General features: G+C 58.7%; 1 protein-coding gene across 6 annotated transcripts in view; it reads left to right on the forward strand.

The window, feature by feature from the left end:
• Window positions 1-11,686, forward strand: part of PACSIN2 (protein kinase C and casein kinase substrate in neurons 2) — a 62,113-nt gene that overhangs the window by 33,499 nt on the left and 16,928 nt on the right. For all 6 annotated transcript variants that reach the window (XM_030885250.2, XM_030885254.2, XM_004700235.2 and 3 more), the window contains exon 2: window positions 2,693-2,829. In XM_030885250.2, coding sequence (XP_030741110.1) covers window positions 2,770-2,829 — 60 coding nt within the window. In that variant the 5' untranslated portion in view covers window positions 2,693-2,769. The remainder of the gene's footprint in view (window positions 1-2,692; window positions 2,830-11,686) is intronic.

Raw genomic sequence — 11,686 nt, forward strand, 5'->3', positions numbered from 1 at the left:
CTAGCCGTGTGACTGACCCCTCTGGAGTCTCCAGACAGTTGCCACACCCTCCTGAGCTGACCTCTCGGTCCAGCGGACCCCCTCAGAAGCCACTGCTCCGAGTGGGCCTTCCTCCGTGTTTGAAGACTGCGAGACCTTGCCTGCAGCCACTCTGCTTAGAGTAAACCTGTGCCCGTGGGACCTGCCCCTCTCCCCCTCCCCCTGGCAGCAACAGCTTCTGGCTTCCCCTCGGATAGGTCAGTTTTTCAGAAATGGCGCAGTGGCCAGTATGCAGAAATCAGTTCTTCTCGGAGCGGTAAACAGAGTGACCTTTTAGAACGGTTAATCGTGTCATGCAGAGCAGAGGAGAGAAGCGATGGGTTTCTCCCCCGCGGCCTCGGTGTCGCCCTGAGACAGCAGAGCCTCGGCATGGGGTCTCCAGCGGCCCCGTATGTGCAGGCTAGAACGAGGCTTCATGGGGTTTCCAGGGAAGCAGAGCACCAGGCCTTGCGTCTGAGGCACCTGTGCACGGACTGGACCCCCCAGCCTTCCAGGAAACAGTCCAGGCTCACGAGCCCTTTGCGCCAGGTTGCCCAACAAGCCAGGGAAGCACAGGCTGGCTGGTGCCTGCTTACCAATCAGTGGTCACCTCAAGTCCATGGTGCCACGACTCCCTCCCAATTAGTAACCTGGCACAAGCGAACGCCTGCTTGTCCTGCTCCCTGGGCGCCCGGCCCATGACCGGGATTATCAGAGAGAAGCTGCTTCGATGGCATTGGAAGCTTGGGGGTGGGGAGCTGGGGAGAGAGACAGCTGCCAGCCAGGCCTACAAGCAGACGCCTTGATGTGCCGGGGACATGGGAGCCTTCACTGCAGGTTACCAAGCCAGCCCTGGTCAGCCTTGCTTATTGGGTACTCTGACACCATCCATGAGCGCAGTTGAACCCCCTTCAGTTGTGGTGAGACAGGGGCTGTGGTCGCATGGGTGCCAGGGGGCGTACTGGGTCCTCAATGGGCAGCCAAGATCGGGGTGGGAGCGGGGAGGAGGATCATGGGGCCTGAACACAGGGAATGAGAGCAGGCCAGGGACCTCCCCTGCTGTGCACCTGTGACCGTGGTCAGCTGGAGCAGGTGTGACCTCAGACCTGCTGGAGTCAGAACCCTGGAGCTCCCTGAGGAGCCTGGCACAGCCGCTCTGGGCAGAAACCTGCTCACTGCTGCCCCCTGGGCCGGTGACTGTAGCAGAATCCTGTCCCCCAGGTCCTGCAGAGGAAGAGGATGTCGGGAAGTGGACCTGCTCTTCTGGTCATCTGCTTTCTGTAAAAGCAAGGTCATTACCGAACGAATCTTGGTATAAGGAGAGGACATGTCCTCAAACGCTGGGCATCCCCATCTGTGACTTGGGTGACCAGAGGCCAATGACTCCCGCTCTCTGAGCACCACCCTGCTCCACTTAGCAGCATGGGGATGAGCCCGGTGGAAAATAGGGCGGGAGGGCTGGCGAGGGCCTCAGGGTCACTGTCATTGGCAGCAGCAATGCTGTTGGACTCTTGCCGTGACTCGGTGTTGGTCTTGCCCTCTGGGGGCTCCTGGGTGCACTCTGCAGACAAGACAGCTGTAGCACCCTGCCCGGGGGCTGTGTGTCCTTCTCACCGGGCCCTGGCTGGGTCCCATGTCTTATGACACCTTTATCCGACCGTCCTCTTGCTCACCAATGGTGGGTGGTGGACTGGAGCCCAGGCAGACCCTGCGTCCTTACTGCTGCCCTGGGCTGTGTGTCACAGGGACTCGGGTGCTATCAAATGGTGACATGTGGGCCGATACCTCGAGCAAAGCCTGGCACTACGTCGGCACTCAAACCAAGGGCTGGTCACGGTGCCCCGGCTGGCCCCATCTCCCACTGCTGAACTGAGGCTTAGACCACCCTGCACAGCGCAATGCAGAAAGTGGCTCTGTGCGCTGAACACAGGAACACAGAAAGCATGGTGTGGTCACCTTTATACCAAGAAGCCAGAAAGCCCCAGTGGGTGGAACAGGCCACTTCATTTGCATGATCGGTGTGTGTGTGTGTGGGGGGGGGTTCATCGAGGCCTTCCCGCATCAGGAAGACTCATCCCCACTCTTACCTTGGCCTGAGTTTGGGGACAGAGAATCTCTGGCTCAGAGTCAATGGGTCCAGCTTTGTAAACATCTGAAAGTTCTTTTTCTGCACGAGCTTTGGCCAGGCTTCAGTAGGGGACTGAGATCACTCGGCCTGCGGGGTAGACAGTACCCCACAAGTGGAATATGGTGGGGTCCCTGGAGACGGCAGTTAGGTGTCATAATTGGGACTGCGCCCTCTTGACCCAATTCACCCCAAGGCCCTTCCCCGCGGCTGCGGCTGCTGGGTGGTGGACGGGGTCTCCTCCCACCCGTGTCGCTAAGGTGCTCAGCCGCGTGGCCCAAGAACACACGCGAGGCGTTGGAAAGTTCTTCCAGCTTTTGGGGAAAGGTGGTGGAAAGCCACGTCCACCTCTTCGTGTGAGACGCACACACTTGTCAGTGCCCAGAGTTTTTTGGGATCAACTGACTTTCTTCTGCTGGCAGCGGACATGCAGGTGGCCCTGTACCAAAGGCCACGCCAGAAACAGGAGGTGGTCCACACCATGGAGATGCTCATGCACTTTACCCGGGGGTTCCGAAACCACAACGCCATTTTGCTTTTGTTTTGTAGGTTTGTCTCCACATTTTGAGCATCGGAAGCGGCTTCCGGATCTAAGCATTCCCCGCGCTCCTTCACCCTCTGAAGAGATGTCTGTCACGTACGACGATTCCGTGGGGGTCGAAGTGTCCAGCGACAGCTTCTGGGAGGTAATTGCCTGGGCTGCTTCCCGTGGAGAGCGGCCCCCGGCCGGGCCACGTCTGTGCCGGGGTGCGTGCCAGTTCTCCACGGCAGCGGGAAGGTCGCAGACACGCATTTCTGGTCTCGTCCAGTGTGCTGGGCTCCCTGTGAAGCCAGTAAACTTCCGTGTTGGAGCATTCTGATCCTGGGTCCTGCGAATCCAGTGAGCAGGCTGTTCTTGTCGTCCGTTTGTGTCTCGAAACGTGGGCCTGAGTGTCCATGAGACACAGGCGTAGCCGGGTGTGACTCAGGAGGCAGCTCTTGCTGCAGCCTTAGAAAAGAAACGGCACTACGTGGTAGGGTGGTGGGCAGTGCAGAAGAGCAGTCAGTGCTGACAGCTGGGCGTCTCCCTGCCGGCCCTGGGCTGTGAGAAACTCCCTTCCCCTGGGATGGCTCGTGGGAGAAGCTCGGCCTGACTCCCACGTCTTTTTCCTGCTGCCGGCCGGAGGGGAGCCCCTTCTCTCCTGCTGTTATTCCCCTGGTGCCCGGCTGGCCTCTCCCGACAGCGCCTGGGTCTGCGGCACAGCTACTGGTTTCTCTCTGCTGGTGACGTGACGAGCCCTGACCTTGGGTCATGGTTGTCGAGGCGCGGCTATAACCCCCCACGAGGCTGACCATGGCAGTGGGCTCAGGCCGATGCCAGCACGACGTGTAGTGGTTTATAAACCTCAACTTGTTCTGAGTCTGTTGCTTCCTGGTGATGCGGTGCCGGAGACCCGGGAGGACACACCCACCTGCCACGCACGGCAGGTGCAGCCCAAGGCCACGGAAGGCTTCCCCAGCTCGCTGAGTGGGTGCGGGACGAGTCTTGGGGGACCCCACACTTACAGCCCTGTCACCAGTCCCCCATGTGCACCCACACCCACAAGTACTCACTGGAAGGACTGTGGGCGCACACAGACACACACATGCTCACCCGGAGTACTGCCACCAGGCACCCACCCTCACACCAGCAGGAACACTGCCACCAGCTAGCGCACCACACACGCACAGCAGAAAGCCGTATACCAGTCACGTATGTAGACACATCACATATGCAGACACAAGACTGACGGTAGCCATCAGGAGGACTCTCCCTGCGACCCCCAGCTGTCCACCAGGAGGCCAGGAGGACGGTGGTAGTCTTTCTAGTAGGTATGTGCGGCTGGTGGCTGTCTTCCTGGTTGTGTGTGTGTGTCTGTGTTGCATGTGGTGGCCGTCCTCTTGTGTGAGTGTGTAGTGGTGTGTGTGCACACGCGTGTGGTAGTGCTCCAGGTGGGTCTGCGTGTCAGTTAACAGTCCTGGTGGGCGTGCGCATGCACGCATGTGTGTTTGCTGGATGTGTCTCATCAGTGTGTGTGTGTCTGGTGGCAGGCCTCCTGGTAGGTATGGTGGATGTGTGTGTCTGTGCCTGTGTGAGTGGATGGCTGTTGGCAGGCCTCCTGGTGAGTACAGGCACGTAGGTGTGAGTGTGTGTACTGGGAGCAGTTTGTGTGTGTGTGTGTGTAATAGCAGTTCTTATGGTGGTTCTCTATGGGTGTTAGTGTGCATGTGTGTGGTTGGGGCTAGGGCTCTTCCTGGTGTGTGTGTGTGTGTGTGTGTCTGGTGGCAGTGCACCTGCAGGGTGTGTATGTGGTGTGTGTATATGTGTGTACCTGTGTGTATGTGGTGGTGAGGGTTTGGCAACAGTTCTGATGGGTACATGTGTGTAGATGTGTGTTACTAGTGGCAGTCCTCGTGGTGTGGGTGTGTGTCTGTGTGTGGAGGGGCTGGTGGAGGTCCTCCTCAGTGGTATGTGCATGTGTGGTGGCACTCACCCTGGGGCGAACGTGTGTGGTGGGGTTAGTGACAGTGTTGATATACATCTGTGTGCATGTTCTTGTATGTGTGCATGTGTGTTGCTGGGGTGTGTGTGTGTGCTCACGCATGGCGGGGGTATGTGTGCATGTCTGTGTGTGTTCCTGGTGGCAGTCCTCCTGGTGAGAACATGTATGTGCGTGTGCATGTGTGTGTCTAGTGGCAGGCCCTCAAGGGTCATCCTTGTATCCATGCCTTCATAGCTGCCGGAAGGTTCAGTGTTCGCCTGACATATCCCTGTCTTTTCTATCGGTGACTGCTCTGCCACATCGTGGTGCCCTTGGTGTGTCCTTCACACAGCCTTGTCTCCAGGCTGGCGGAAGGTTCTGTTGTGGCACTGTCCTTGTGGTGTCGTGGCTCTATGGCTGGCAGAAGCTTCTTGGGTACAGATGTTTGCACTCGATGCACCTTGGTCTCTGCAGCTGGAGGGAGGGTCTGTGCTTCTTTTTAAACACGCACGCATCTTTTTGTCTCTGTGGCTTCCTGGCGTCAGTGATGTCTTTACAGCAAGGACAGTGTTCCGGGGCCTCTGGGTTTCCCGGAGGCACCCTTCTCCTGACTGCTGCTCCAAGGGTCTCTGGTATCTAGGTGTCCTTGTCCCTTGACTGACAGCTGGGGGCATTGATGGGTCTTTGTCATCACGGCCGTGGAGGGCGTCTGCCTTCTTATCGTGGCTCTTGTGGGAGGTGCTGTGGCCTCTTTTGTTTGTTTCTGGCGGAAAGTTCTGTCACTGTGGTGTCTAGAGGTGCCCGGCGTCGTGTGCTTGCCGTTACGGCTGGTGGCGTGTCGAGGCACCTGCCTCTCTGAGCCTTTGCAGCTGGTGCTCGATGTAACTCTGTCTCTGCAGCTGCAAGAAGGGTCGGTGGCCTCTGCCTGCACTTGACCCATCTTGGTCTTTGCAGCTGGTGGAAGGTTCCATGGCTTTCCGGTGTACTTGAAGTATCCCTGCCGGACAGGTGCTGGAAGGTTCCGTGGCCTGCTGCACTCGGCATGTTCTTGTTTTCACAGCTGCTGGAAGATTCCGTGGCTTCTTCCTTTTGGGGTGGGGGCCGAGGTGGGTGTCCTGGTGGAAGGACAGGGTCTGTGCTTTTTGGTGGGGTTTGGTTTTGGTGGACGGGTCCAGGCTGCCTTCTCTCCTTTTGTTCCGTGGCTCCTTCGGTGCGTGACGTAACCGTCTTGACAGCCGCAGGAAGGCCTGCTGGCTTCTGTGGTTGGTTCTGTGGAAGGTTCCGACTTCTTTCCCTCTCTCCCTCGATTTGCTTGTCTTCACAGCCAGTGCTCGGCCCTGTGGCCACTGCTGCTTTGGCTAAGCTGCCGGGGGCGGAGCCCTGAGTTTGTGAGCCTAGAGCCCCTCCCCAGTGGCAGCCTTCCCTCCTGTTGCTCAGCCTGGCGCTCCTGGCTGGGGCCCCTTGACGCCGCCTGCTCCTGGGGTCGCTGCAAGCATGGGGCCCACCCAGCGAGGCTCATCCAGCCACCCGGAGCCCGGTCGGTAGGAGGCCCTGGGGCTCAGCACCCCCCTACCTGCCCTCATGCTGGCCAGCTCTGTGCCCATGCTGGGTGCCACCCACTGGCTAGTGGCCTGCTCGGTGACTCAGTGACACCTTCTCTCCTGCTCCTTGGGCTGCAGCTGGGTGTGCCCACCCCTTTGGCCCCCACACTCCCCACCAAGGGAACCCATCATGATGAAAACCTCCCACTGTCCCATGACCTGTGACCTCTCCAAACTCTGGTCAGGATTGCTTGGTCTAAGCTACTGGAAATGGCACAGTACTGACCGTCCTGGCATTGCCTGACGTCTCTGCCAGCTGTGCTGCGGGGGGCGGCTTTCTCAAACATGCTGTTTTCTCACAGATTAGGAAGCGAGGAGCCCAGATTCAGGGTGCTGGCTCTAGAACAGTGGTTCTCCACCTTCCTCATGCCACGACCCTTTCATACAGTTATCCGTGTGGTGGTGCCCCCCAACCATAATTATTTTCATTGCTACTTCATCACTGTCATTTTGCTACTGTGATGAAGGAATCATCATGTAAAGATCTGACATGCAGGATGTATTTTCATTGTTACAACTGAACATCATTAAGGCATAGGGATTCATCACAAAAACAATACATAATTATATTTTGTGAACTATTTATTTCTAATGACAAATGACATTTTGTCTTGAAGCATGGTGTAGCATGGGTAACAGCCTTCATGCCGGGTACTCCTGTGTGGGTGTATCTGCATGTGGGCGGACCCGCCTGGAGACGGATAGAGGAGCTGTCTTCCTAAGACTATCGGAAATATGTGCTTTCCGATGGTCTTAGGCGACCCCTGTGAAAGGGTTGTTCAACCCCCAAAGGGGTTGAGACCCACAGGTGGAGAACAGCTGCCCTAAGAGAAGGCTCTGCGGGAGGCCTGGTCTCTTGTCAGCTCCTTGGGCCGTCTTCCCCTGGAATTCCCGAGAGCCGGACCTGGGCTCAGACGTGCTCGTTGTGAGGGGCCCTCGAGTTGGTTGTGACCCATGCACAGCAAAAGGGATTGAAGGAGACACTGCCCTCTGACCAGTGCCTGCCCCCCTGCTGGACCCTCACGCACGGGGCTCCCACCCACAGGTATAAGGGTGAGGGTGCACAGCACCTGGTGTGGGGAACAGGGCTTTCCCACCAGTGTATGCAGTGAGGGGGCCTAATGTTCCGGGAGTCATCAGCCGGGGACTTCCTCTCCCTCAGCCTGCACCTGCTCAGACCCTTGCCCATCTCCCCAAGAACCGTGTCTTCTGTCACTGGGCAGGGCTGAGTGGACATACCCCGGGCTTAATTCTTCCCCATCTTTAGACATCTGGACTGAGGCATAGTGCGCTGTGGGGAGGTGGACAGAGCAGCTCGGGTCCTTCAGCGGATGGACTGTGTGCCCCGTGACTAGGTGGATGGGGGCCCTTGCCAGCCCGTGGAGGGTAGGGGATGGAGCTGCTCTCTTCAGCCGAACCATGGGCATGGTGACTGCCACAGTGCCTGGAGCCTGGTTCTATCCCCACCCTCTCCCCCCACCCCCCCCCACCTGGAGGACAGAGCCATCTGAGCCTCCAGCCTCTCTCCTTCCCTCCCCCTGGGCCTGGCGTGGTGTCAACAGTCAGCAGGGAAGCCAGTGAGGCCGCAAGCCTCCTGTTGGTTGCCGTGGAGTCCAGTGTGTGTCTGACCAGAAACGGCTCCCCAGGCTGTGACTGCTGGGCACCAGACTGCCCGGCTGGCATGGGAGGTGTCACCGGGTGGGTGTGAACTGACAACCTTTAGACCAGCAGTCCAGTACTTGACCACCCCCACCCCCACCCACCCCCAGGGACTCCAGTCTAATGAAAGGTGTTCCCATAGACAAAGTGGAATTGCCCCCAGGTAAGCCCTGGCCATGCCTGGGGCTCGTGACAGTGCAGAGGGAATGCTGCAGCCACCGGGCGGAGGGGGGGCAGCCTGGCAGTGTCCCTCAGAGTTAAAAAGACACTTCTTACCACATCCCCCCTGGTGGGTGCTCGTGGGAGGAATGAGAGCACGCGCTCACACAAATGCCTGTCCATAAGTGTTCGCGGCTCCTTTATTTAAAATCGCCCCCCAAATGGAAAACAACCCAAATGTCCTCCACCCGGATGAATAATAAAGAGCTCTTGTGAGCCGAGAACCTGAACGGAGCCATACGGAGAAGGACGGCCGGGCAGCATGGCGGGCGGCAGCGACAGACACCGGCGGCAAAGGCTCCACGCACGGGCAGCCCTGAGACGTTGCCACCAACCCACAAGTTCTTATCCAGACAGGACGTGGCTGTGTCTCAGCGTGGCCTTTGGAAGGAGGTGCTTCCGCGTTCCCGTCCCTGAAGAAAACGTCTCCTCATTTACATCATCTCCAAGAGACCCAAAGAGCAGTCCTCGAAATGTTCTTGAGTTTGGGGAACAAAGAGCAGCCCGAGGGGGCCGGATCAGGGCTGTAGGACGATGTGGGGGTCCGTGGGCTTCCCCAGGAACTCCCAGGACAGCCCTGCTGCCCTCCGAGAACGAGCAGGCCCTGGAATCCACAGGAAAAGCCCCTCAGCACGGCCTCTCCGGCCTCTTCCTCACCCGGGCAGCTTTCCAGTTCCGGTTCTTCAAGACAAGCCCCGATGGCTCGCCCGAGTCCTCTGCGTGGCTCTGTTGAGACGAACCCTTTGGGGTCCCACCGAGCAGTCACCGGAGCCTTCAGAGCTCACCGACCCTCTGCCTGGAATCGATGGGACCCTCGCGCCCCTCAGAAGCCGCTGCTTTCATGGGACCCGTGTTCCTTCAGTTTTAAAAATCATTTGACCGGCATGCACTTCACGTGCCATGCCGTGTAATCCTTCCATCACAGCAGGACCGTGGGTGGGCTGTCTGCATGACCCACTGCAGAACCTTTTCTCCTCAATTCCTGCCTCCCCTGCCACGCACCCCCATCATCCGGGGACTTCTCTGTAGATGGTTTTGGGGTGTGTGTGTGTGTGTGTATGTGTTTTGTTTCTTATTTAAGCCGCCTGCAACCTTTATTTTTAACGTGTTTCTGTACATGAACATATGTCATCTTTTTACAAATTAAACTGGTGACTAGAAGAAACAAAGACAACAGCAAACACAGCGCCCTAAGGAGACAGACACAGACACGCGCCCGGAACACCTTGTCTGCCTCGCCCTCTGAAGGCAGAGGCCTGTTTAAACATGTTCCTCGAGACTGGTGCCTGGGGCCCCGGGAGCAGCACTTGTCTTTTGCCTCGTGCCTTCTGGCTGTGCTTGTCCTGGGCGTCCTGGTAATGAGACACACAAAAAGCCGTCGGAGCTGGGGTGGGGTGGGGAGCAAGCACGGCAGGTGCAGAGGAGCTGGGCGGAGCACGGAGGCCTCGCAAACCCTCATGGTGGCGATGGCCACACCCCCGGCACACCTGTCTTAGCAGTTAGTTGCCATGAAGCAGGCAGCTGTGGCAACCGCAGCACATCCCTCAGACACAGGGACAGGCAGGCAGGCAGACAGACTGCTGTGGGACTGGTGGTCCCTGGAGCATACCTGACACACGGATGTGAAGGGTTGGCTGATGGCTGTTGTCAGCCTGGGTGGGGCCTCTTCCGTGGGACAAGGGCCGGTAGGGCAGACGGGGCACCGCAGGGCCCATGTCCCAGGTCCTCGGGACATGGCCGCTGAAAGGGGCCCCTCCCGGCTGACACCCGAGAGCTCACACCTAAACGTAGAACAGGTGTCGTGCAGTTGGCCGGCAGTTCCCGCTGCTTGTCCGTTGTTTCCACATGAACAGCAGCCGCTCAGAAGGACCAGCTGCCCCGACTTAAGTGCCCCCAGGCCATACCCCGAAACCCTTCTCCGGGGCTTTTGAACACTCGGTGGAGGGGGGTGGACTGCTTCTGGAGCACCCAGGGGGCCTGTCGGTGTTGGGTCCAAGGTGAATACTGCGTTGCCTGCAGGGAGCCACCGCCAAGGGCTGAAGGCCAAGGTGGAGTTCAGGCTGTGGTTCTGTCAGCCCACCGGCCCAGCGGGTGTTGTGTTGTGGGTTCCTTCCTTCTTCTACCTGTGTGAGTTCAAGAGCCACCGCAGGGCCCTATGTGGAGGGAGGTGAGCGGGCTGAGACTATGCTAGCTGGGTGTAGTGGGCTATATGCGCTGGGTTAGCAAGGTCAGCAGTTCGAGACCAACAGCCACTCCTAGGGAGAACGATGAGGCTTTTCTGCTCCTGTGAAGGTGGACGGCCTCAGAAACCCACAGTGACCGAGGTTTGCCAGGAGGCAGAAGTGACCGGGCGGCAGGGAGGCCTTTGCGGGTGGAAGGTGGCTTTGGGAATATGCAGCACCCACCAAGGCAGAGCTGCTGTCCTGTGGGTGATGGAGCGGCCTGTCTTGCCAAGGCAAACAGCTGGACCCCGTCTGGGTGGAGGGTCCATGGAGGGAGATGGCCTGCTGCAGACCACAGGGGCCTCTGGCCCTGGAGGGGCCACCCAGCGTGACGGCTAAGGGCCATGCTGAGGCCTGGTGCCCGTGGGAGTTACTCCTTCAGCTGTGTGCCCCATGGCCAGCGGTTCACATCAGGAGAGAGATGAGGCCTTTGGATGGTCTCAGAAGCCCTGGGGAGCGGTTCTGCCCTGCCCTGTAGGGCTGTTAGAGTCAGAATAGACTGGTTCAGGACAGCAGCAGATTATTCGACCTGCTGGGAAATCCAAGCTGGCAAAGCTGCCCCCAGGCCCCGAGAGCCCGGCTCTCTTCTGCAGAAGCAGGCAAACCAGAGCGTTTCCAGTGCTGGCCGTCCAGAGATGACGTCCTGAGCCCGCCCGCCCAGGCAGAGTGGCTCTAGACTCGGCCGGTCTGACACAGGGTGGCTGATGCTGGACAGATGCTGCCGGCCATCTGTGCTGTGCCCTTGTGCCCTTCCAGATGAGGGGCTTCGGGACAGAAACCTAGGGAAGGACACTTGGATTTTCACCCCACATTAGCAGTGAGCGTTCTCCGGTGCTCCCCTACCCCTCTCCTCATAGTCATGATTTAGGGGAGCTGGTCCCTCCTGTAAGGAGATTAAGTAGTGCAGTCTGGTGAGTGTTGGATCGCTAACTGCAAACTGCAAGGTGGGCAGTTCAAACCCAACCTTCGTTGCGTAAGAGAAGGATGAGGCTGTCTGCGCCTTTGCCCAGCCAGAGCCTCAGAAACCCTGCACAAGGTCCCCTAGTCGGCTGACTGGTGGCAGTGGGTTTGAGCCACATTATGATGAGATGGGGAGGGGGTGGGAGGGTCATCAAACCCACCTTGGGGCCTGCCACCCACTCAGCAGGGAGGTGCCCTAGTTTGCTGGCCAGAGCCATCGGAAACACTGCTGTCGGTGGCAGCCCAGCCCCGTGGAGGTTCTCTAAGCCTCAGTGTCCTCACCTGGGAGATGGGAGTGGCCGCTCCTCCTCGGCAGGCCAGTCTCCGCTGGCTAGCCCCGCCCCCACAGAGAAACCTCACGTGGTGACTAACAGGCAGACT

This window comes from Echinops telfairi, unplaced genomic scaffold (genome assembly GCF_000313985.2).
Source record: "Echinops telfairi isolate 266 unplaced genomic scaffold, ASM31398v2 ScPeMD7_2;HRSCAF=8, whole genome shotgun sequence".
Lineage (NCBI taxonomy): Eukaryota > Metazoa > Chordata > Mammalia > Afrosoricida > Tenrecidae > Echinops > Echinops telfairi.